At 40.7% G+C, this 24,586-nt stretch overlaps 1 protein-coding gene across 10 annotated transcripts in view; it reads right to left on the bottom strand.

Annotated features, from left to right (window-relative positions):
- The window catches only part of EPHA7 (EPH receptor A7), a 266,536-nt gene extending 265,513 nt beyond the window's left edge, over nt 1-1,023 (bottom strand). For all 10 annotated transcript variants that reach the window (XR_010307952.1, XR_010307951.1, XR_010307950.1 and 7 more), the window contains exon 1: nt 725-1,023. Coding sequence is in view for 7 of the 10 variants with exons in the window: in XM_064169278.1 (XP_064025348.1) it covers nt 725-821 (97 nt within the window). In the remaining 3 variants the exon portion in view is untranslated. The remainder of the gene's footprint in view (nt 1-724) is intronic.
- Between the last annotated feature and the right edge of the window lie 23,563 nt (nt 1,024-24,586).

The raw sequence follows: 24,586 nt of genomic DNA, 5'->3' as shown, positions 1-24,586 counted from the left end.
ATACGCCGACGGTGTAAAACATCCATCCCTAAACCTCTCCCTCTCACCGACTCTTCAGTGATGCCACGGGAGAGCACACACGTTGCAGTCTCTCGCATTAGTCTGCATGTACCCTCTAAACGCATGACCATCCTGAATGACTGGGAGGTGCAAAACTGCACCCCGATGCTCCTTCTCACGATCGGGCCACGGCCCCAAGGGGACGGAGTGCTGCAGGCCCCCTGTGGGCAGCGGTGCGGAGCTACCCCTCAGCCTCAGCTCCGCGCTGAGCCGTGCCTCCCCCAAAACGTCCCGAGCCCTAAAAGTCGGCCCTCAGGCCCTGCAGCCCCCGCCCGGGGAGCAGCGAGGTAACCTGCCCTCCCCGCACTTTGCCGCGAGGATTAATGCCGCCACAAGCGAGCGGGGCTCCCCTGCAGGGATGCCCGGCCCGGGGGCTGTCTCCCCAGCCCTAGCCTCTTCATCACGTGCAAATGCCTCGCAAACCTCATTCCTAAGAGCAAAGGCAGTTGTCCCGGTCTCTCACACATATGCTTGCACACTCCCAGTGAATGCTTTGCTCTTCCTCCTTCCCACCCCAACTTAAAAGAAAATGTCTTTATTTCTGTGAATGGGAAGCTGACAAGCAGCTTGCAGCGGCAGGCAGGTCCTCCGCTGAGCCACCAGGCAGACTTCGTGTTCAAAAGCAATAAATAAGACCAAACTTTTGTTTTCCGCATCACCTTACCTTCTTTTGCAGCCTGTGCCTCCCCCGTGTGTGCAAAGCGGAACAGCCAGACGGAGCACAAAATAATCCAAGAAGGGAGCCTACTTTGGAAAATCATGGTGCAGGAGCGGGGTGATCGTATATTTCTAGCTATATATTTCTAGACACTGCCGCTGCTCGGTGAGTGCTAGAGGACGGTGGAGAATCTGCTAGTCTCTGGCTCGGCGCTCCCTCCCTCCCGGCTGCCTTTCTCCTCCTCCTTCTCCTCCGCCTCCTCCTCCGTGCCACTGCCCGACTCACGCACCGGGCCGGCCGCACGCCAGCCCCGACTGCAGCCCGGCGGCCCGCGCCTCGCTCCGATAATATCAATTAGGGCGAAGGGGCGGGACCAGAGCGGCGGGGCGGCCCGTCCCTCAAATTGACTGACAGTCAGATTCGGCCAAACAGCAGAGCCTTTTGGCGCCCGGCGGGCCGAGCTGGTGCCTGAGTCGTCGCGGACGTGAGGGCGGAGTCCGCTGTGTCATCCAATGAGCGTGCGGCAGTATCGGGTTGCCGCCGGTGCCGCGGAGCCGCGGGTTGTGTGCGGGCGACAGCGGCGGGACGAAGGGTCCGAGGGGAAGTGGACCCGGGCTGCACCCATAGCTGCTCCACATGCCTAGAGATAGCCGGCAGGCCGCCTTGTCGCACGAGCGAGCAAGCTGTCCTCCGATGCTCCGGCTGTTCGCCCCGTGCCGCGGCTGCCGGGGTAGGGAGTGACAGGGTGTCCCGGCCGGGCCCAGACCCAGCCCAAGTGATCACTGGCGGCCTCACGGTGCTGTGCCCGCCCGTGGCAGGACCGAGCGCGCAGCTGGCGTGCTACCACCGAAAGAGAAACTTAGCCAGAAGATGCGGGATGGTGCCCGATCCGGCCCTCTGCCGAAATTCAAGTTCCTCAGGGCGACATCACTTGGGCTCTTTTCCCTTTGTTTTATCTGAGTTTTCCGTCCCGTGTCTCCGAATTTCCCCGAATAGAAGAATAGGTTATTGACAATACAGATGTTACACGGAGGGGAAGGGGCACTTGCATTCCCCCCTTTCTCCCTGTCGAATGTAACCTGAAGCGAGGGTAATCCGTTCACAATGAGACAATTAAATAGGAGGGGAAGGGGAAAAAAAAAAAAAAAGAGAGAGAGAGAGAGAAAAGAAAACCCAAGAGAGAGGAACTTGCCAAATCCCTTTTGTCAGCGTTCACACTCTGGTCTGGGAGTGCTTTTTCCTGGGAATCCATTATGCTCCAACCCCCTCTGTTCTTCCCTTCCTCAACCCTTGCTCCCTCGACGCGAGAAACAACAGCGCGACGCAAAAACTTACCGTTCCCTGAATGAGGCTGCGGGGCGAAAGGTGGTGCGATAGGCACCGTGTCTCCGGTGGCCTCAATTGGAGCGCTCCCCTTCACGGCCGCGGCGGGGCAGGGGGCCAGGGCTGCGCAGCCCCGCGGCCGGAATCGGCGATGCCTAGAGCGCACCCCTCCCTCCGCACCCCGTGTCCGGCCCCTGCCTCTAACTCTGCTCATCGCACCTTCCTGAGGGCTGATGCTGAGCGGCGCGGCGCGAGTTTTGTTCGGCTCCGTTAAAAGTGCATCGCCCTGTCCCTTTCAGAGGGCAGAAACACGATGTAAACGGAATCAGTGATCATTATCTAGGTAGCAGGCGAAGACAGCGAAGCGCAGAGGGTGTAATTGCAGTTCGGTGGAAACATAGGCGAGAAGTTGATACAATCCTTGCGCAAATGGGGACACATACAGAAAATGTTATGCCACCAATGGAAAATTAAATTGTCGGACATTTGTTTATGAGGCCTTTAGGCAGCTAAAGCAAAATTAGAAATAATATTAATAATAACAGTAATATGCTCAGCATGGTCGGATAAACAGCCACCATAAACCAGGCTTTGAGCGCTTTCCCCGTGGTCTCATTGTTACTTCTGAGAATGGTGTGGAGGTAGTCTCAAAAATGCACTGTATTCCTTTCCCTTGTTGAATAATTAATACAGCTTAGAATATGACAGGTTTTGTGTTTCAGTGAGAATGCTCTTTTGATACTCTGGATACCATCATAAGCGTAGGCGAAGTATGCTTTCTCGATTCTCTGGTCCTCTCTCATCTGTCATTTCCATCCTCATACATGTGTACTAAGAAAGGGGATCTGTACAGAACAGTGAGTTTGATTACCTTCTTTAAAAGAAAACAAACTCTTTTAAGTACTTAGATGTAGGTATTTTGTCATTTCCTTGCAAACTATTATAAGTAGAGTTAGTTTTCATGGAACATATTTTGTAATAGTGATTAAAGCAGATGTAGGAAGTCCGTAACCTAGTTAGTCCTCTTCGATTTCCTAGCATGAGGTGCAGGCATTTCACTATAATATTAACTAAAAAAAAAAAAAAAAAAAAAAAAAAAAAAAAAAAAAAAAGAGAGAGAGTTTTTTAACCTAGAGAATGTATTTAAAAAGGAAACAAAAAGCCAAACCACAGTTACTCACATATTTGTACTGAGACTTTGAATAGTTCTGTTGATAAAAATACAAGAACTTGTTAAATGAACAAACTGACAGGGAAAAGGCTCAAACAGCAATGCGATAGGTCCATGTCCTGCATATAGTACTAGGCCAGAAACTTCTTTTCATCATTATCTGCATTTATAGGGGCAATATTGTACTGCATTATACAATCTAATATTGTGTGTTCATAATATGTATGTACACATATACTAAAATATATTAACCACACAAAGGATTTATGTGCACATGACTGACTGTATAAAGAAATTGAGTGAGAGATTTATTTTTTTAAGGTGTTTCTCTTACTGGTGAACTAATTTTAAATGCTTTGTCTTCTTAATAATTGTAGATTAAGCTGAAGATAGCATATTATCCATATTGCTTCCTAAAAGCAGTCATGGGTGTATTCACAATTACATCAAAACAATCTATCTATACTGAGAGAGTATGTTACAGTGTAGATTTTGTTGTGGGTTTGTTTTGTTGTTTTAATTGTGCTCTTTACACATTAAATCATTGTGAAATTGATTTAGAACTGAAAATAATTTTTAACAAACTTCATTTAATTTTTTTCCCCCTCTGCATCTCTGTGGTATTTTCTAATACTTCACTGTATTCGGTAAGATGCACAGCCTGTATTGCATCTCATCCAGCTGTTCATTGAATTTTCTGCAGACAAACCCTAGAAAATAAAAATATTACAACTGAAGCAAAATATTCAAATTAAATGAACCATAACCCTCAAATTTGGCATCAAAATCTCTGAGGGAAAAAAAAAAAGAAACTAGAAACTTAATTGAACTTCATTCAACTCAGTACGTTACAATTCAGACACTGTCAAAGTAAGTGATTAACTGGAACAGACTGTAACAGAGCAATATAATCAAAGGTCCTAACTGGGTTGTTTTTTTTCCTTAATTTATTTGTTTTGTCCTTTTGTCCAGAATCTGTAGGCCAGATTCTGCCTTTTTAGAAACTTGAGTGTAAGAATGTTTTTCTACCTTCTCTATAGTGCTGCTGTCTTGTTACTAGCCTAGCTTCCCTATACTGAGTTACAATGGTCTTAGCAGATTTAGGAGAAGTACTTGAACAGCCTTCTCCTCAATATTGGCTAACTCTATCTTGTGAAATTGTGATACAAGAAATATGGGATGAGATCTAAGGCTATAGAAATATATGTCAGAAATAAGCCTGGTTTGAAAGTGGTTGTAGAATTCTTTTTTTTCACAAATTCACTTGTCTTTTTTTTTTTTTTTTTCTTTTTTTTTGCAGGATTCTTTCTTTTGTGGCTACTTTGTGCAGAGCTGAAGCCAAATTTCAGTATCTTCAAAAAAGGGAAACCTCAGATATAGCTTATGAAAATCATATTGAGTCTTGTCTCTGGCCACACAAGCATGACTCTTAAAACTGTAACAGGAACCATTTGACTGGAACCATTTTAACTGTGTTCTGTAGTAGTAAAAGTGGATATTTGGCTTATGTAATAAAATTGTTTTCTTTTTATTTTTCTCTCTCTCTCTCTCTCTTTTTTAAATTAATTTGGTTGGGTTTTTTGTTTGGTTGGTTGGTTTGGTTTGGGTTTTTTTGGATACCCTGAATTTTATCATTCATGGTCATAATCTAAGTAATCCTTTACCTATGCACAAGCTGGTCCTTGAAATGCACATTTTTGTACAATTATTGTCAAATATGTGCAGAATTTTTAATACAACAATGGAGTAGGTTCATGACATTTGACTTTTGAGTAATATGTGTATAATAAACCATTATATGAGACTTTGTATTTAGTCTTCCAGACATAATGGCACTTGCATTCCAAATCTGGACCAGAAATGAACTTTCCGGATGGCGTCAATTGCAGATCTTCTGGTGGATTTATAAGTCAGAGTAGCTCTATTAGAGTAATGAAGGCAATATGTTAAATAAATGTTACTGGTTCATAAAGAAATCATAGTGAACTGGGACTGGCTTACTTGCAAAGTACACACATATGAAAAGTAATTTCTTTGGTTGAAATTTGAGTTTGGGTTTTGCTTTGTTTTTAAAACTATTTTAGTTAACACAAATTGAAACCGGTTCTAAAAAGCTTCACACTTTAATGTCTTCACATACCTTGAAACAGTGGTAACAATTCACTGTCAATTTTTTTTCTCTCAGAGTATTTAATGTTTTACCTTGTGCTAAGCAGTCACTTACATTCTGTTTTCCAAATCTGTGAATTTTCAGTACCCTTGAAAAACACTGCTCAGAAATAGAGGTAGGACAGTGTGTCATTTTGATACTTAGCAAAAATGAAATTCATTCTACAGAACAGTACAAATGAAATTCACATTAAATATATATGTGAATGCAAAATATCTCCCCCTTTCCCACAGAATGGCAAAAAAGAGCTGTATGGGATCCAAAGCCATGCAGCATCTAGGTCCTGTAAGACTTCTTCCCCTGATAAATCTGAGAAACAAGGGCTTTGGAGTATATATTGTCTCCGTGTTGATCACTTTTCAGAGCCTGCTAGCACATCACATTGTACTGTGGACATTCCCCTTGGAAGCCTGAGCAGGGCAAGGCAGTGTTATCATCCTGCAATAGCATCTGGAGATATTCTGAAAGAAGGTACTTTCATTGCTCACCCATGGGTTAAAGAATGCCTTAATAAATCAAGAGGTAAGTGCACACAAAACCACATTATTGACTTTAATATTCTACAGCATTCAACATATAAATTTTGCTAGGATGTTTCTCATACTAAAAATTGCACACAGAACAGCCTGGTTATAAGGATAGTTAATTCTTGTTCTAGTTAATCACTTTTACATAGTAAATTCCAGCAATATGCTTCAACAGGGTTAGTATCTTCCTGTTCTTCCTCAGTACAAGTGACATCTGATCACTTCCATCTGTGACAGTCCTAGATTTTTCTTTCAGCCCAGCTGAGGTGAAAAATCAGACTGACTATATTTCCTGCCCCCATATATTTCCTCCTCTTGCAGTCAGTTTCAATGTCTTGATTTCTTTCTGGTTCTGTAAAAGAGCATGGAAGCATCTCTCCTCTAAATCTCTCTTCTGTGTTAGGAAGTAGGAGGGAAAAGGATAAAAGAACAGATGCAATAACCTTTATTTAGTTCTGAAGGATAAACTACAGATTGCAGTGGCAGGAATTCCAGTGCTTTCACCTCCAGATCCAGGAAGTGTAGTGATGTGGAGCATCACTGCTGACAGGAAAGCTGCCAAAATGTATGGGAGAAGGTGTTCCTGGAAGTAGAATAATTTAAGAATTGCATCCCTCAGGAATGCAACCTTCTGCAGATTTCCATCTTCAACAGCTTTCACATGTTCTCATTATCTGTCAAGGTTCCATGTACTTATAGTGCCACTTCTATCATAATCTTTAGTTCTACCTCTTCCCACAACTGATCTCTCATTATCCACTGCAAGTAAACCATATTTCTGACAATGCACATACTAATTCATGGAAGTTTGTTTTATCATAAGATAATTGATGCAGATATGCTAAATCATAAAACCTTTCATACTTCATTTTTTCTCCTTCGAATATGGAAGTTCAATTCTGGGTACCACAGTATAAGAAAGACATTGAGGTCCTGGAGTGTGTTCAGGGAGGAGCAGCAAAGATGGTGAGGGGTTTGGAGGGTGTATCATATGAGGAGCAGCTGAGGGAGCTGGGGTTGTGTAGTCTGGAGGAGGCTAAGGGGAGATGTTACTGCTCTCTACGACTACCTGAAAGGAGATTGTAGTAAGGCTTGTATTGGTCTTTCTCTCAAGTAACTAGCAATAGGATGAGAGGAAATGGGTATAAATTGTGCCTGGGGAGGTTTAGATGGGACATTGAGAAAAATTCTTTGCTGGGAGAACAGTGAGGCATTGCAACAGGCTGCCCAGAGAGGTGGTGGTGTGTAGGTGTGGTGCTTCTAGATATACCTTAGTGGCTGTGCTAGTTGAGTTATTGATCAATGATATCAATTAAGATTCAATTATTTTAAAGGTCTTTTCAAGTCTTAGTGATTGTATGATTCTATGGTTCTATATGATAGTGAGTTTCATAGGTAAATAATGCTTTATTAGAACACATTTACTTCTGGCTCGAATTTACCAACTGCAGTTTCAGTATGTGATTTCTTTAGTATTTACTGTAGTGTAACAAAGGTTAATAGAAGCACCTAATACACTGTCTCTATACAGTCGACTCTGGTTTATCTAGAGTAATAATCTTGTAATACAAATGCAAGGATGATGCAAATTCTCTGTAAAATTAAGCTACATGACTGTATAATGAAGAAAAATGGTTTTGCTGTATTAGATCCTAAAGGTTAAGCTAACACCTGCTTGGATCAGTAAATACAGACTGAGAAACAAACAACAGTGCTGCAGCACTGCCTCTGGACAATATCTGTCCTTCATGCAACCACATTAGCTTTCTCCATCCCCACGATAACATGCACCACAAAATGGTTAATTTCACTCCAGTCACCAACGAGTAGGTTCTTTTCATTCATTTAATATTATCTCATGCACATTTACCAAGTAATTTCTTAGTTCTCTCCTCTCTAAAGCTTCTGCTCAGATAATGTTTTCCTCTCATAAGAGGTTCCATTTATCTAGGTGAGAGTGAGCTGCTACTCGAGCTGAATAAGAGTGACATTCTTAGGTAAACACTTAAGTATCTTTAAAGCTCATTTAGATGGAAAACATTTCATTTCAAGAAATCCTGTCCTTTTGTACATGGTTTTCTTGAAGAGGTGTAAGCAGCAAGCAGAGTTAACTGACGTAGAGAGAGGTACTTTGTTGCACATCAGTTTCTTTTTCAATATCATAGCAGAATTTTTGTTGGTGTAGTTTGGGTTTGGTTGTTGGTTTTTTTTTATGTTTGTTCTTTTTGTTTGTCTGTTTGTTTTTCTGTTTGGGATTGTTTTGTTTGAGCTTTATATTGTCTTGGGTTTTGGTAGGGTTTTTTGTTTTGTTTGGCTTTTTTTCTGTTTGAGGTTGCTTTGTTGGAGTTTTAGGTTTTCTTGGGGGTTTGTATTTTTTTTCCTTTTTTTGTTGGTCGTTTTTGGAGTGTGTGTAGTTTGGTTTTGTTTTTGTTTTCCTAATGATGGCCCAATAAGCAGTTGTCACTGAGTCGTAGTGTTGCCAGTGGCCAGTGATGTCTAAGTCTTTCTCTTAAGTGGTTGCAGTAAATGTAAAGCCCATCACTATGATTGGAGAGTTATTTTTCTTTTCATCTTTTCTCCTTCCTCTTTCTAATGAATAACATGGCAGCTGTCTACAGTAATTCATCTGTCATTGCACTGCCTAGTTGCTTAGAAGTAAGAATCACAGAATCATAGAATCAGCCAGGAAGGCTGTAGCCAGGTGGGGGTTGGTCTCTTCTCCCGGGCAACCACCAATAGAAAAAGGGGACACAGTCTCAAGTTGTGCCAGGTTATAAACTGGATGTTAGGAGGAAGTTCTTCCCAGAGAGAGTGATTTGCCATTGGAATGGGCTGCCCAGGAAGGTGTTGAAGTTGCTGTCCCTGAAGGCATTCAAGAAAAGCCTGGATGAGGCTCTTAGTGCCATGGTCTGGTTGACTGGCTAAAGCTGGGTGCTAGATTGGCCTGGATAATCTTGGAGGTCTCTTCCAACCTGGTTGATTCTGTGATTCTATGATCCGGATATTTGCAAGGATATTTCAGCAGAAATCAGCTTCCTGAATTCTAGGAGAAAAACTCAACACGGTTTTTCCTTCTTCACTGTTAGCATGTTATCTTCCTAATCATCCCATATGGGTAGTGGGTGTTTGTTTTTCTCCAGAATGGGCACAGAGTTCTCAATGAATGTTGCTACACCAGAAGGAAAAAAAAAAAAAAAAAAAGGCAAAAAAATCCCCAGCCAACCCCCCAAAACAACCTAAAAAATATAAATTGAATTAAAAAAGCCACCAATCAAACCCAAGAGGAAAACCATAGTATGCCTCTTACAATTTACAAACAAGGGACATGGCAAGCTGAAAAAGCATTGAGTCACCCTCATGTACTTCTGATTTGGTAGGCTAAGTTATGTCCTCTGCATATCCAAAAGCAGGGGCCTGTAAAACTACTCCCAAGGCTGACTGTTGCACTCTAGAATCAGTTCCCCTCTGCATTCGCCAGTTTGCTTCTAACTCAGCAAGGGGCAATGATTTGCAAGATAGTGCTTTGAAGGCAGACTTGCAACATACCTCTACAAAGCCTTTCCTCTCTGAGAGAGAGGCAGTGATTGTAGGGCTTTAATGCTATTCCAGCCTTTTTGTCCTGCCATATAATGTGCCTTGCATATAACCAGCTGTAGCATAATTAAGCTAGATTTTAGGTGCTTAATCAGGCTCAGCAAAATAACAGTTTTTCACATTCCTTCCAGCTGAAATCAGTGCATAGCTTTAAGTCTGCACTGCCTCTACTGTACCTGTGAGTAACTGCTGTCAGCTGGCAAGAGCTTCATCTGAATTCAGATTCACTAGGAGATTAATTTAAGATACTTTTCTTTCAAAACAAGTACTGTAACTGTATCTGTTCAGACAGAGGCACTTCAGTACATTGATTTGTCAAATATGCATATGTATGTGTCTACATACATAATTTCCTCATAAATTCAATAGTCATAGATAAATGGAACGTAGAGATAATATAGTTTCATGCATGCAATGCTGTGTACAGAGGCCAATCCCTTATCTCCTGTGAATTGACATAATTGCAACAACATTATGCTAGTTGAGGCTTTTTGGCAAGAATTCGTGTCAGTTACATAATTCATTACAGCATATTCTAACCTACTGAAATCTATGCATATTTTTAGGCATAGCTTGTACAGTCCCAGTGATTTCTGCTTGCAAATTCCCTTTGGACATGCCCTCAGGTTCTCCTGGATATGCTTCTGACACTTTGTCACTTTAAGAGTCACTTCTGCAATTCGTCCATCTATGCAATTCTCATACCACTCGGTGCGGGATTTAAGATGCTTGTGGGTAATAGGGCAGGATGTTGGTTAAAGCACAGTAGGTTCTGAGCTTTCCTAACAGTCCTCTGCACATGCTTCCAGTTACTAAGGACTATGAGCCTGGAGTAAGTGTCTCTATGCACCTGCTAAGTGCATTCCTGGAGTGAGTGTCTTTATGCATCTGCTTTATGCACCTCATAATGAGTCAAACATCTAAATCTTTCAAAGTGTGTTTTTATCCATGCATACATATATATATATACACACATATACAGACATACACACACATACATATATCTATATATAAATTAACAAACAACCAAAACCCTCAAAATATCAAGTACTTGGGTACCACTAGATCTTTTTTTGGGGAAAAACATCTCTCTTTTTTTATTCCCTGTGGAAATGGAGAGACTTTTTTCCACCCCTTCTTCCATCAGCTTCCCACCAATTTGATTTTACTAGGAGGTTGAGAGTTGTTCCTGAGAAAATTTGCCCTGTAGTAGAGAGAGCAACCTAGAGCAGGATTGGAGATGTTAGAATTGCCTACTGCACACTCTCATTGATGCTGCCTCTGACTGAGAAACAGTTTTTCTCACCTACAAACACATCTACGTGTTCCCATTTTATTCACAGTGCTGGGGAAACAAGAACAGTGAAGAAGATGGAGAACGCAACTTGCCTCCACCTGCTTCCTGCTGAACTGAGGACAGGGACAGCTAAGGGAAGGAGAGTAGCAGAAACAAAGCCACAAAAAGAGAATGCTGCTGTCCTACTCTGTGCTGTTCAGAGAGATGAATCACTATGAATGCTGTGATAGTCATCTAAACAATGTTGGTACTGTTTAATATAACCTCTGATGATGCTACCAGGTATGGAGTATTACCTGTGCATTGTCTTCTGTGCCTTATCATATTTTTCCCCTGTCAGTTTTGCTATTAATAGGGAATTAGCCCATTCTCAGAAAGGTGTCACTTTGATTGCAAAAGATGTCTGTCTGTATCTAAATGATGGAAAGTCAGAAGAGTCCATAAGGAGAGTAAATAACAAGATTGGTTTTAAATGATGTTGCTTGTGATTTTAACTGTTAGGTCTCTCTAGCATGCCTATATTCATGGTAAGCCCAACTGACAGGCTACTTCTATAACTTCTTCTTTCTACCTGCTACTGCATTTCATCCTCCAAAGGAATTCCACACAGTTATGGCCAGTGTAGAGACAGGGCAAATTCAGTAGTGCTGTGCTCACCTGCGTTAAGTTGTTTTGCTACATGAAAAGAATTTACTCAGTTGACATCAAAGTTACACCACTTCCAGTGACAAGGAAAATTGTTGTGTGGCAGCAAGAACTGAAACAGTGTGAACTGATATGAAACTCTGGAAGCCAAACTTCCAATGGACTGCACAAGGCAGGTCGGAGAAAGCAAATCCCAGCACAGGGTAGAATGCAAAGTGAAACAAACAAATGAAATCCGTGTGATTAAATGCTTTCATCTGGAAATTCCTTTGCAATATTCAGAAGCTCTATAAATTCTTTGAATTCATCATAGCCTTTGTTTATTCCTAATAAATTAATGTGCTGATGGAAGGAATTCATTACCCTTTCTACACACTTCGCTAGTTGCAGGTCACTTATTAACCTGTGTTATCTGGTAAGTCTAAAAGTAGCTGTAATTACATTGTTAAACCCTGATTAATAAACACCCCACATCACTAATATATGCAAGGAGCAAGGTTAAAAATATATATATATATTTAGAAGAGATTTAAGAGTAAAATTTAACATTCCTTTGGGAAGAAGGAAATTTGGATCTTCATCAATATTCATTTTATTTCCTAAGATTCCATTTGCTTGTACAGCTGTATCTCTAAACACCTTTTGGAAACAGATTAACAAGCAAATTCAATTACACTAGAGTAAACGAACTGCATTCACAAAGTGGTATTAATGCACTAAGTGAAACATTTAGAATGAAACACTTTTTTTTTTTTTTGGGGGGGGGGGCTGTCTTTAGCTAACCATTCCTCCTGTTTTGTTATCTTAGTTCACTCACATAATTAGGCGCACATCTATTTTAAACCCACTTGTATTTCACTGATTCTAAAAGAATATAGCAATTTAAAATACTTTATTAAAAACACTGCAGATTCCTAGACCCTGTCTTTGTAAGGTTTCAATGAGATCACTTTGATTGAAGTGACACACAGCAAATTATTACATGTCAGAAGCTTGGATTATCTGTATTGATGATCTGGACGAGGGGATTGAGTCCAGCATCAGTAAATTTGCAGATGACAACAAGCTAGGAGCAGATGTTGAGCTACTGGAAGGTAAGAGAGCCTTGCAGAGGGACCTAGGCTGGATGGGTGGGCAGAGGCCAATGGGATGAGATTGAACAAGGCCAAGTGCAGGGTTCTGCACTTTGGCCACAACAACCCCAAGCAGCACTACAGGCCGGGGACAGAGTGGCTGGAAAGCAGCCAGGAAGAAAGGGACCTGGGGGTACTGATAGATAGTAGGCTGAAGATGAGGCAGCAGTGTGCCCAGGTGCCCAAGAGAGCCAATGGCATCCTGGCCTGCATCAGGAACAGTGTGGCCAGTAGGACGAGGGAGGTTATTCTTCCCTTGTACTCAGCACTGGTCAGGCCACACCTTGAGTGCTGTGTCCAGTTCTGGGCCCCTCAATTCAAGAGAGATGTTGAGATACTGGAATGTGTCCAGAGATGGGCAACAAAGCTGGTGAGGGGCCTGGAACACAAACCCTGTGAGGAGAGGCTGAGGGAGCTGGGGGTGTGCAGCCTGGAGAAGAGGAGGCTCAGGGGTGACCTCATTGCTGTCTACAACTACCTGAAGGGAGGCTGTAGCCAGGTGGGGGTTGGTCTTTTCTGCCAGGCAACCAGCAACAGAACAAGGGGACACAGCCTCAAGTTGTGCCAGGGGAGGTCTAAGCTGGATGTTAGGAGGAAGTTGTTGCCAGAGAGAGTGATTTGCATTGCAATGGGCTGCCCAGGGAGGTGATGGAGGCATCATCCCTGGAGGTGTTCAAGAGAAGACTGGCTGAGGCACTTAGTGCCATGGTCTAGTTGATTGGATAGGGCTGGGTGCTAGGTTGGACTGGATGATCTCGGAGGTCTCTTCCAACCTGGTTGGTTCTATGATTCTATGATGTGCTTTTGGCATCATTAAGGATAAATAAGCAGAATGTCTCTGGCACTTGACAAAATTGGGGAACTTATTTTTTTATGATACAGCTCTATGGGAAATAAAACAGATGGAAAGAAGATGCTTTTAGAAGAGATTTTTTTTTTTTTTAAGACTGTCCTCAATTAATCATAAGTGACAAATCTTATTATAGCAGCACTATTGCTATGGGTCTGTCAGTATTTCCATTACCAACCTGTGTTTTCAAGATTATGGGCTGTAAAAATTAAGTCTGAGATTAAATTTAGTGTTCACACTGTTCACTATGGGATCATATTTTCCTTTCTTTAGGAAAGATATTTTGCTTTTTGAGCTGGACAGTTGCAAAGATGACAGAAGTGAGAAGTTTTGGATGACTTATTTGTTGGTTTGCATGACTTCAAATAAAAAGGGGCACAATTTAATAGATCAGGTACACTATGGTTCAATGGGGTCTAACTCATTTCTGACTTTCTTCTCTCTATGAAAGGATTACCTGGTTTAGTATAACTTCAGCTTTTAATAAGCCTGCTAAAATTCTTTACTCAGCTTTCTAACTCTTTTGGCTTATTTCTTCCAATTTCATTACTAATCTGGGATTTGACACCTGTTTTCCAGCTCTCCCAAATTTATGCTAGCCCAGAACCCATTTTCTACCAGTGGGATTGCATAGGACTTTGAAGCAAAATCTACTTTTTCTGCAGAGCTGAGTGAACAAGGGTTAGCAGATATGATTTGATTTTTTCTTTCATTTGTGTCCTCTTTGAAAGTTGAAACTATTCTGTAGAGTGCAAAATATTGCTAGAAAATCCAATCAGTATAAAACTCAGAAGTCTTGTGATTCCTCATTGTTATGGCTAAGGAAGGGAGTTGCTCTGTTAGATTTTAAGTCTCTGAGAGAGGTGGTGAGAAGTCCTTAAAAGCATTTTGAGGAGGATCAGAACTATGTTTTGAGATCCATGACTACATAACAAGATGTTTAAGACCAGGCTGGATGAGGCCAGCCTGATCTAGGGGGGTTGGAACTAGATAATCCTTGTGGTCCCTTCCAACCCTGACCAATTCTATGACTCTATAGAATCTAGTTACAGAATTTCTTACAAAGAGGCCTTGAATATTTACTCACAAAATAGGATCAGACAGTCTCCAAACACTTGAAAAGAGTTCTATCAGTGTCTTGAAAGTCATTGCAATCAAAGCAGAGCATGGTGTGGCAGGGCAGAGCAGGCAAAAGCAGAAGCCAAACCATGCGGTAAGAGCCTATTTATTGATCACCCGAACATAATGGCCCTTTTCACCACGGAGATTCACCCATCAGAATGGCACTTTGCCACATCTGACCATAGCAGGTGAAGTCAGGAGCTTGCTTTCCCTTGTTTGGAAAGCACAAGTCTGGGCAAGTCTTGGACCCTCAAAGTGGGTGTCTCCAAGCTGTTTGTCTTCTCCCTGTGCTCTGCTTCCCCCTCCCAGCAGAGGGAAGGGAACTGTGGAATCATGCCTGGGCAAACCAGGACATGTATCTTCCACGACAAGCTGTCCTGGGTGTGCTTTCCTGAAATAAAACAGACTTTCATTTACTACTATTGAAAAATTGCAGGTGTTTTTTTTTTTGTTGGGTTTTTTTTTTTTTTTTTTTTTTTTTTTTTTTTTTTTTTTTTTTTTTTTTGGTTACTTTGCAGCCTTTGTAGCCTTGGAATAGGCACATGCTAAAAATCACTGCCTGTTATGTAGCAAATCAACCTGCTGGCTACCACAAGTGAACCTAACCACCCTTTCAGTGACTGAATGGCAGGCTGGCCCATGTGATTTATGTGTACAATGGTACCACACTTGCTGTCACTAAATGCATCCTTTGCTTCCTCTTGTATGGCAAGAGTGGATGACTGATGACAAACTGGAGCCCTACAGCCAAAATTCAAGCTGAATGACCAGGAAACTAGATCTGAATATGTAGTAAAAGTAAATTAGAAAGGAAAAGAGAAGGGAAGGGAAGGGAAGGGAAGGGAAGGGAAGGGAAGGGAAGGGAAGGGAAGGGAAGGGAAGGGAAGGGAAGGGAAGGGAAGGGAAGGGAAGGGAAGAGAAGAGAAGAGAAGAGAAGAGAAGAGAAGAGAAGAGAAGAGAAGAGAAGAGAAGAGAAGAGAAGAGAAGAGAAGAGAAGAGAAGAGAAGAGAAGAGAAGAAAAGAAAAGAAAAGAAAAGAAAAGAAAAGAAAAGAAAAGAAAAGAAAAGAAAAGAAAAGAAGAGAAAAGAGAAGAAAAGGAGAGAAGAGAAGAGAAGAGAAGAGAAGAGAAGAGAAGAGAAGAGAAGAGAAGAGAAGAGAAGAGAAGAGAAGAGAAGAGAAGAGAAGAGAAGAGAAGAGAAGAGAAGAGAAGAGAGGAAAGGAAAGTCAAAGTTTACAGAAGGAAGATACAGAAAATACAGTGACATTAATATTGGTAGCATCATCATTGGTGTGCTGAAAATTATCAACCTGGTGTAGAAGGCATAAGATATGAAGAAAAAAAAAGTACAATCTTGTGTTTTACTTGATTTAGGAAACAGCATTTGTGATTCATTTGGACAGTTGATGATTAAGGTAGTGTGAGTAGAAAAACATCTATTTTCAGAAATAAGTTACTTAATATTTTGGTTTCTCTGCAGATGGAGAGTAATTACACTGTGTTATTTTATTTTCATTTACTCTTTATATAGCATTGGCCATGCTGAGGACTACAGAAACTATCTAAAATAAGATGTTATCATCTGAGAATATGAAAGCTAAATCAAAAAGAGATGAAAGCAAATAAAATGGAAATAAGGGGAAGTGTGTTCAGTGAACAGACCAATAAGTATTCAATGGAATTTTCTTTAGCAGGTGTTCTCTTCTTTTTCAGGCATCTAAACAGGGATGTTTTGTTATGAAAGTGAAATTGCTGAATATTTGTAGAAGTTATGGGGCATAGCTGGAAGTACAGTGGTCAAACGTCTGTGTTTTGGGGTGTAACAAGAAGTAGAGTGGTTGAGTGGTAAATTTTCCTAAGCTTTCACAGGTAAATGTATGCAAACTTGTCACTATTGATGATTTCTGAGATTGGAAGATGTGCTACATGACAAATACAAAGGTTATTTGTGCAGATCCATACTTATTTCAAAGTTACTTCTATTTTGACACATAAAAGTATTGCTTAAAAGAAGATTGTTGCCTTCTGTTCTGTCACTTCAGCTGTGTCTGTCACTGACTAAAATCAATACTGTGCAACTTAGGTGACCAGCCACTTACTGACAATATTGACTGACAGAATTAACTCCATAACATGGGTGAGGTTCACACACATCACTTCTGGCCTGAAAATTATTGATCCATCCAAACTTTAACAAAAGCAGGCAGTGATTGATTAGTCAAAACACACCTAGATGTTTGTGGGCTACTGTTAGCCAATAGTCTAATCAGAGGAAATGAAGAGGAATTGCTGAGCAATGCTCCATCTAAGTGTTGCAGCTGCTTAATGATTCACACACAAATGTTATCAAAAAGGTCATTTAGCTCCATCTTTCACTGTACAGTTCATTTGAATTACTCTTTGTTGATTAGCCTAGCTTGACTAAAAGTGTATATCACACAGCACTAGCATGTGAGTCACCAGGGCTGATGCAGTGCCTGGTGTCTCTGATAGTAAGTCTTTGACAAACACACCCAAAACAGTGATGGTGAAATCGCTTCTTTCTTGTAAACATACAGAGAAAATCACACTACCTGACCTGAGTAGCTGCTTTTTCTTTCAGTCTTTACCTGTATTACTTCTCAGGGTAGCTGCCTCAAACTGGAATTGCCATCAAATATATGTTAAAGGAATAGGACTGAAGTTAGAACCAAGACTGGAATGACCCTACAGGGCAGCTTGGGATGATAGGAAAGCATAATACTGACTTGCACAAATGTCTGATTTCATTTGATTTTGATGCATAAATATCAAGCTGTGCTCAATTTGCCACTCCTCTCCTATATGCACACTTGCATGTGTCTGTGGGTACACTTCTGTACTGTACAGGATGAAGGCAGTTTAGAGAAGAGAAGCTCTGATGTACCACTGATAAATAAAAATACAGAAGAGCCTCTGTGCCTTTTGTTGCACATTTTGAACAAAAAGAAGTTTGAAGAGCCACAGCTTTTACCTGAACCTCACCATCCATGCAACATAACTGGAAGTGTTATGGTGGAAGCTCTCCTGGTTTGATTATCTTGTGTTGCCTGATTTTCTGCTAGTATCATAGCATGCCCTGTGTAACAGACCATAGGAGCCAAGCACAAACAGAACTTCTGTGTCTCAACAGTGGCATATTTGTAAGGAACCTGATGCTCTGCAACATCTTTTGTCTCCTGAGGGACTTGGCTGATCACTGTGCATAAAAATGAACCTTGAGTTTGGGATGAAATTTCCACATTTTTTTATTTGATCCTATTTTCTGTGTGAGAACTTGAAGGAAAAAGCTGAAAGTGCTTTTCATTTTTAGGTGTTTTCATATTGATGGGATTGCATTTTATGTCAAAGAGAAATGAGATAAATAAAATCAGGTGGGGATTGGGGTTTTTTTTTGGGGGGGGGGAGGTTTGGTTGGGGTTTTTTTGGTTGTTTGGTTTGGGTTTTTTTTATTTTGGTCGTTGGTTTTGTTTGTTTGTTTGTTTGCTTTTTCTTTGTTTTCAGTTTGGGTTTGTTTTTTGTTAGTTTTTGTTTATTTGGTTGGGATTTGTTTTGATTTTTAGAGCTTTGGTTTTTGCAGCTTTTTAGATAAATACTTTAGCCAGAAACTGTTGATCTGCTTATTAATTAATTTTACTAAAGAAAGTTTGGCTCCAATAAAAACAAACCCCAAAACTTCCTAACAAACTCTAATTATTAAGGGGAAAAGCTGCAAAAATAATGGATAAATAGGTCAAAAGATGATTTTAAAAGTGAGGGAAAACTAACCTGTTGCTTTTAGGATGTGGCAAAAAATAAGCAAAAGCAACAAGGGGACACAGTCTCAAGTTGTGCCAGGGTTGGTATAGGCTAGATATTAGGAAGAAGTTCTTCACACAGAGAGTGATTGACATTGGAATGGGCTGCCCAGGGAGGTGGTGGAGGCACCGTCCCTGGGGGTGTTCAAGAAAAGCCTGGATGAGGCACTTAGTGCCATGGTCTGGTTGATTGGATAGGGCAGGGTGATAGGTTGGACTGGATGATCTTGGAGGTCTCTTCCAACCTGGTTGATTCTATGATTCTATGATTTGTAGTGATCTATTGTTTACATTTGAAATCAAATGGCACAACTTGGTTTATGTCTCCTCCCTCCTAAAATAGGGTGGACTTGACTCTTGCAAGCAGTCCTTGCTGTCTTATCATCCACCTGCGCTAGTGCTGGCCACCCTGGGTACCCCCATCTCTGGGCTCCTGTTGGCAATTATGGATGTGGATGAGGTAAAGTGTAGATGATGACAGCTCCCTGCTTAAAACCATGTCATGGCCCTGCTTAGGTTCTTTGTAAAAATGCAGCAAAGGGTCTAGCTTTCTGCTAAACTGTTGGTAGGAGCTTAGTTTACCTGCAGGTCTTGCACCTCAAGTGATTAGAGAGCGTTTCTCATGTTGAGTAGCCTCAGCGCTGATAAGCAGAGCAGAGAAAAGAGCTTTTGGCCTGAAACAGCCTGAAACAGGAGTGGTCTGTTTTGAACGATCATTTTTAATGGAGTGTGAATCACCACCATGTCATCAAGAATACAGCAGAAACGCATGAGAAAATCCTGTCAATATGATGCTATTTCCATGGACTATTTTGTGTCGTTACCAATTACATTTGCTGTAATGAGTTACAAATGTCATTTGTTACAAGTTAACATCGGGACCGAGACAAGTCATTAAAAATGTATCAGACACACAATTTTGTTTCCCCCTGATAAATGTAAAGTTTGCCAGGCTCAGCTCCCCTCATTAGTAATGTGGCAGTGTCGGGAGACGCTTTGCTCCAAAAAGGCTGTGCTGTATACCATAACTGCATTTTACTTTTAATACCAATCCAAGAGCTTCGGTGTGATGCTTAATGAAAGATCAATGCGCTAATATGATTAACCGCCCTTGTGTTGCTGCTTTCCGTTTGTGAGGAAAGATAGTTCAGGAGCTGCACAGCAGTGAATAGCAACATGACTAATTGACAGGCAAAACGAAGGTTTCCCTGAGGGTTCCCCCCTCCTCTTCCCTGCCTTCAGGGCTTTCTTTGTCGGTAGAATGCTGTTAACTCTTTTGTTTAGGGTCTCTTACCTTTTAGCAGGCTTGTGGAAGAGCTTTTCATATTTCTTAGCAGTGGACTTACTTGCTGAGTAAATATAGCTGATGAAAGAAAAGCTGGTGATCCATAAAAGACCAGGCTCCAGGGATCCTCATTAATCTTCCAATAGTTTTTGCTGTCATTCCTCTTTAAAGTTCCTTGCCTTGTAAAGTGTTCCTGGAAAAAGTAGGAACACTTCTGCCTTCCACTAAGCAAAGACTTCCAGCCAGATCCCAACAAAAGCTGGCACTCCCTTTCAACTAGCTTTAACTTCAGCCGTGTCATTGGGTAGAGTTCTCAGCTCTGAAAGGGAAAACACTGTTTAACAGAGTTGTACAAAGGGAGGATGAACTAGAAAGCCAGAGAAAAGTATTTCCCCTGTTATCTGCTGGTGGCAACACGACTATATCATTACATGGATAAGCTGATTGGGATATAATGATAGAGTGAAATAAAATCATTTGAGTACTTCAAACCGTAACTAGGAGATTGTCCTTTGGAAATCTTGACTTTTCTTGCAGAAATAATGAAGCATATGACATGAAATTGGTAAAGTTAATGTAATTAACTACGAGGGATTGTGGTTATGGATTATGAGAATTCTAGGACAGAGGCCTATAGTTTAGAAGGTGTTCCAAATTTGGGATTGCTGAGCTAATGGTCACTGAGCATGGCTCAAAGTGTGGTCTGCTTCTCCTGAGAATGGTTATTCTGGATGCATATTGCACTATCTATTAACACTGTCCAGTAATTTTAGTCCATCTGTCAGATTTTTCACCAGGAAGACTTTTGCCCAAAGGAAACATCGTCAGGAATAATCTGAACTCTTTCATGACAAGAGACGAGGGAATCAAAGGATTTCACAAGCTGCTATGGTTCATAAGTTAAGAAAGAACACAAACCACCAAAATAGTACCAGTTTGCATCAGACTGAGATCATACTTTTTGGTACTCTTTCAGCTATATTTGGCAGAATTATTTTCTGGGCTAGGTGAAAGCGTTTCAATGGGTCAGTTTTCTAGCAAGAAAAGAAGAGTAAACCTTAAGGCATCTGAAAATGTGTGCACTTGGATGAAGTTTAACAACTCATTTTTGCTGAAGGTGAAAAAAAATGAAGGTAAAATTTTTTTCTAGGCTAGGTGAAAGTATTTCAGTGGGCCAAGTTTTCTAACAAAACAAAACAAAAAAAAGGTAAACCTTGAGGCATCTGAAAATGTGTGCACTTGAATGAAGTGTAACAACTCATTTTTGCTGAAGGTAAGAGAAAAAAAAGGGAGAGAGAGAGAGAATGAAAAGAAAAGGAGAAAAAGAGACACTTCAACAGTCCAGTTCAGCATCCCTGAAACGGTTAATTTTTGGTGAGTGAGCAGCATTTAGAAAACCAAGTTAGTCCCCTCATGGCAGAAGCAGTGATGCTTGTTTCTGGTATCACTGCTGCTGAAGCTTTCTGTGGGACCTGTGAGGCCAAAGTTTTGAGGTATCTCTTTGAACTGAAGCAGAAACACAAACTCTGTGACTACTGACAATCCATTGCTCTCCCTTCTGTTGCATCTTCTTGGTGTTTTGTGTATAGCCCTGAAATCGAAGCACAAGCTAAAACCGAAGGGCAAGTTTGTGGCTTAGTTTTAGGCTGCTAAACAGTAGTCAATGTGTTTAAACTGTTTTCTAAGATCCTTCTGTAGTCACCATCAGGTCTGATAAGCAGACTTAAGACCTGTTTAAGCATTAATTTTAGCTGTGAATCTTTCTCTGTAAAGGAAGTTTTAGATTACTACCCAAAACTAGTCTGTATGGAAGTAGTTCAATGTTGAGTGTTAAGAATGCCTGCTGGGGTATCTCCAATTCTAGAAGGTCCCAGACTTACTTTCATTTTTTTTCTCCGTGTTCTCTATTTGTACAATAGGCAACAATTTAAAAAGAAAGAAAAAGCCATAGGAAAAACCAGCTCTGAGTGACTGGGGAACTTGCATGCTTCTAGGACAACAAAGACTGCAAGAGGAAAAGACTACCAAGTGCCCTAGAGGAAGGTTTTGTGCTTGTAGAACAAACTAAATGTTATTTTTTTTTTCCTGAAATTTGATTGTACAATCATTGAATTAACTACACAAACTCATTGAATTAACTACACAAACTATCTAACAGTATCCCCAATACTGTAAAATAAGGTTAGGTAATAAACTTTGCAACGTAATCAATTGAACAAGAGTTGGTTAAGAGATTTATCTGCCTTTGGCATATTGTTTGCCCTCAAAGTGATCTGGAAACTAAAATTTCACCTTTCCTTTGGAAGAGGAATCAAATGACTCAGATGCAGCAATGTATTTCAGGTTGTACATACAAGCCCTCGATGGCTACAGACTGTGGCTCCATGGCAGACTGACTTATTCAGTGTATAGGTCAGCCTTAGACAGATGGCTAGTCCCTGAGAAAGCCTTCAACACTGAGTTACAGGACTGCCTGGGGCAAGCTCTCTTCATGGAAATGAGCTCACCTCTTCCTCCATTCCCAAATTCCTAGTTCCTGGAAACACCTGTTCCTAAACCTGGAGCTGTTTACCTCAGGAGAGTTATTTCAGCTCATTCCTTTGTAACCTTGGCTTTGTGTATATGCCTTTGCCTACTGGGGGGAGATAGAGGGACCTTTCCATCAGAAAGTGTTGGCTCTGTTGTGAAGTTTGAAGCTGTTTGTAAAGAGCAAAACACACAGGCTCTGACTGTAATTGAAAGTTGTTCCCACAATGCCAATGACATTAATTCTGTAGCAGAATAAACAACCCTGGGTACTATCATTAACCACTATTTGTAATCACTATTACTATTGCTGAGCAGAACATCCACTGCACCATCATAAGTGAAACTCTGTGCTTCAAAGACCTGTAGTTCACAGTCTAAGGCCCAGGAACAGTAAACAATGCCTGCTGGTGTCATTTGAAAGAATAGAATGGGGTCATCAAATCAAGTATATTAAATAGTCCAATTGCTAACAAGTGGTTCATGTGTAGAAAAACCATAGCCTTGATTTATCTCATAAAAATCTCTAGCACAATAAGATATTTGATTATTTAAAGCTCTTTCAACTAGAGGGGGGAACCCCAAACATAAAACCCCAAAACCAAACCAAACACCACTTGAAAGAGCAAGAAATAACCCAAAACAACACGAAAAAAAAGCCCAAAACCAAAAGTAAACTACTCTAGAGAAAGAGAGCTTTGATCTGGGTGAATTTAAGGAACAATTCACAACACATCTTGCAGAACACAAATTGCTCTCTGGAGGGAATGACTACCTTCAGCAAGTCACCATTCCTGGAAGTGCTCAAGAAAAAGCCTGGATGAGGCATTTAGTGCCATGGTCTAGATGATCAGATAGGGCTGGGTGCTAGGTTGGGCTGGATGATCTTGGAGGTCTCTTCCAGCCTGATTGATATATGATTCTATTTGCATTTGCTGCTTTAAGCAATAAGTGCTCTAGTTTTGCCTGTCCCCTGCATGTATAAATTTCCAAGCTGTGCATTTTTGAACCTTGTGAATAAGTTTTCTGGCAGGTTTTAATGCTAATAAACAGTTTTCATGATTGTTAGCAATCATCACCTGGATATCAAAATTAATGCAGATTATTAGTTTTACATAATGCATCACAAGGTGGTATATACTACCCTCATATATATATATATATATATATATATATATATATATATCTATCTCAATGTATACTATATTGATAGATAGTAGGCTGAAGATGAGCCAGCAGTGTGCCCAGGTGGCCAAAAGAGCCAGTGGCATCCTGGCCTGCATCAGGAACAGTGTGGCCAGCAGGACAAGGGAGGTTATTCTTCCCCTGTACTCAGCACTGGTCAGGCCACACCTTGAGTACTGTGTCCAACCTGGTTGATTCTATGATTCTATGATTCTATGATCCCAGACTATTTCATTTTATACTTAGACCAGTGTTTTTAGTGTTAGTTTTCATGGATTCATTGTTTTTGATGATTCTGTGGTTTTCAACCTTATGTTTTTGGTATTTTATAAGCCAAATCTTCTCACAGGTCATTTGAATTTGAATTCCCCACCTCCCTCATTTTAGAACCACTTCCTTCAAACAATGAGCATACTGTTTTATCAATTTTTGAACAACCAAACTCACAGGTAGGGAAAATGTTCAAGCTCAGATTTTACAACTGGAAAAAAAGAAACACTAAGACATATTGGTTAGCATTGCAGTTGGCTCAGAGCTAGAAGCTGGGCAGTTGGGAATTGTTTTGAAAGCACCAGGGAGAAGGAGAGCTTTAGAATTTAAAGGAAGATAGTGAACTAGGATTGCAGATGTTCACAAGGACACCTTTCCAAATGTGAGTTTAAAAAAACAGAAAGTGGAAAAAAAGAATAAGAGAGAGAGAAAAAAAAGAGGAAATCTCCATAAAGGATCTGAGAGAAGAATTAAACCACTGCATTTAATAGAATAAAAATGGCTAAATGAAACCATGAAAACCTTTTATTGAATGTGAAAGCAGGTAACCAGAGCAAAAAAAAACCAAGAGAAAGCCAAGAGAAAAGCATAAAGGGTTGGGTTAGGTTGGTCAAAGTGCCAAGCTATGAGAAAAAAAATAAAAGAAGTCATTGCAGAACCCTTCTGAATCTATTGAAAGAGAAAGATTACCTGTCTCAGGGCCTGATAAAAGGATGTTATGCTAATTGAAACACCAAGTGACAGGAACCAACTGAAATAGATAGAAGGGATAGAAAAGACTGCAACCAGGAGACATTTCAAAAGGTTTAGACAGTCTAGAAACAAAGATATAGAGAAAACTCTAAATTGGCTTAGGCATATCTATTAATCTTCATTAAGTATTAAGGAACTCAAAATGATTGTTCAGATTTATTGTTCATACTGGTATCTGTGATGGCCAGGTGATAGATCTGATTG

Source organism: Pogoniulus pusillus, chromosome 31 (assembly GCF_015220805.1).
Source record: "Pogoniulus pusillus isolate bPogPus1 chromosome 31, bPogPus1.pri, whole genome shotgun sequence".
In the NCBI taxonomy this organism is placed as follows: Eukaryota; Metazoa; Chordata; class Aves; order Piciformes; family Lybiidae; genus Pogoniulus; species Pogoniulus pusillus.
The sequence above is the reverse complement of the archived record's forward strand: the minus strand, read 5'-3'. Positions and strand labels throughout refer to the sequence as shown.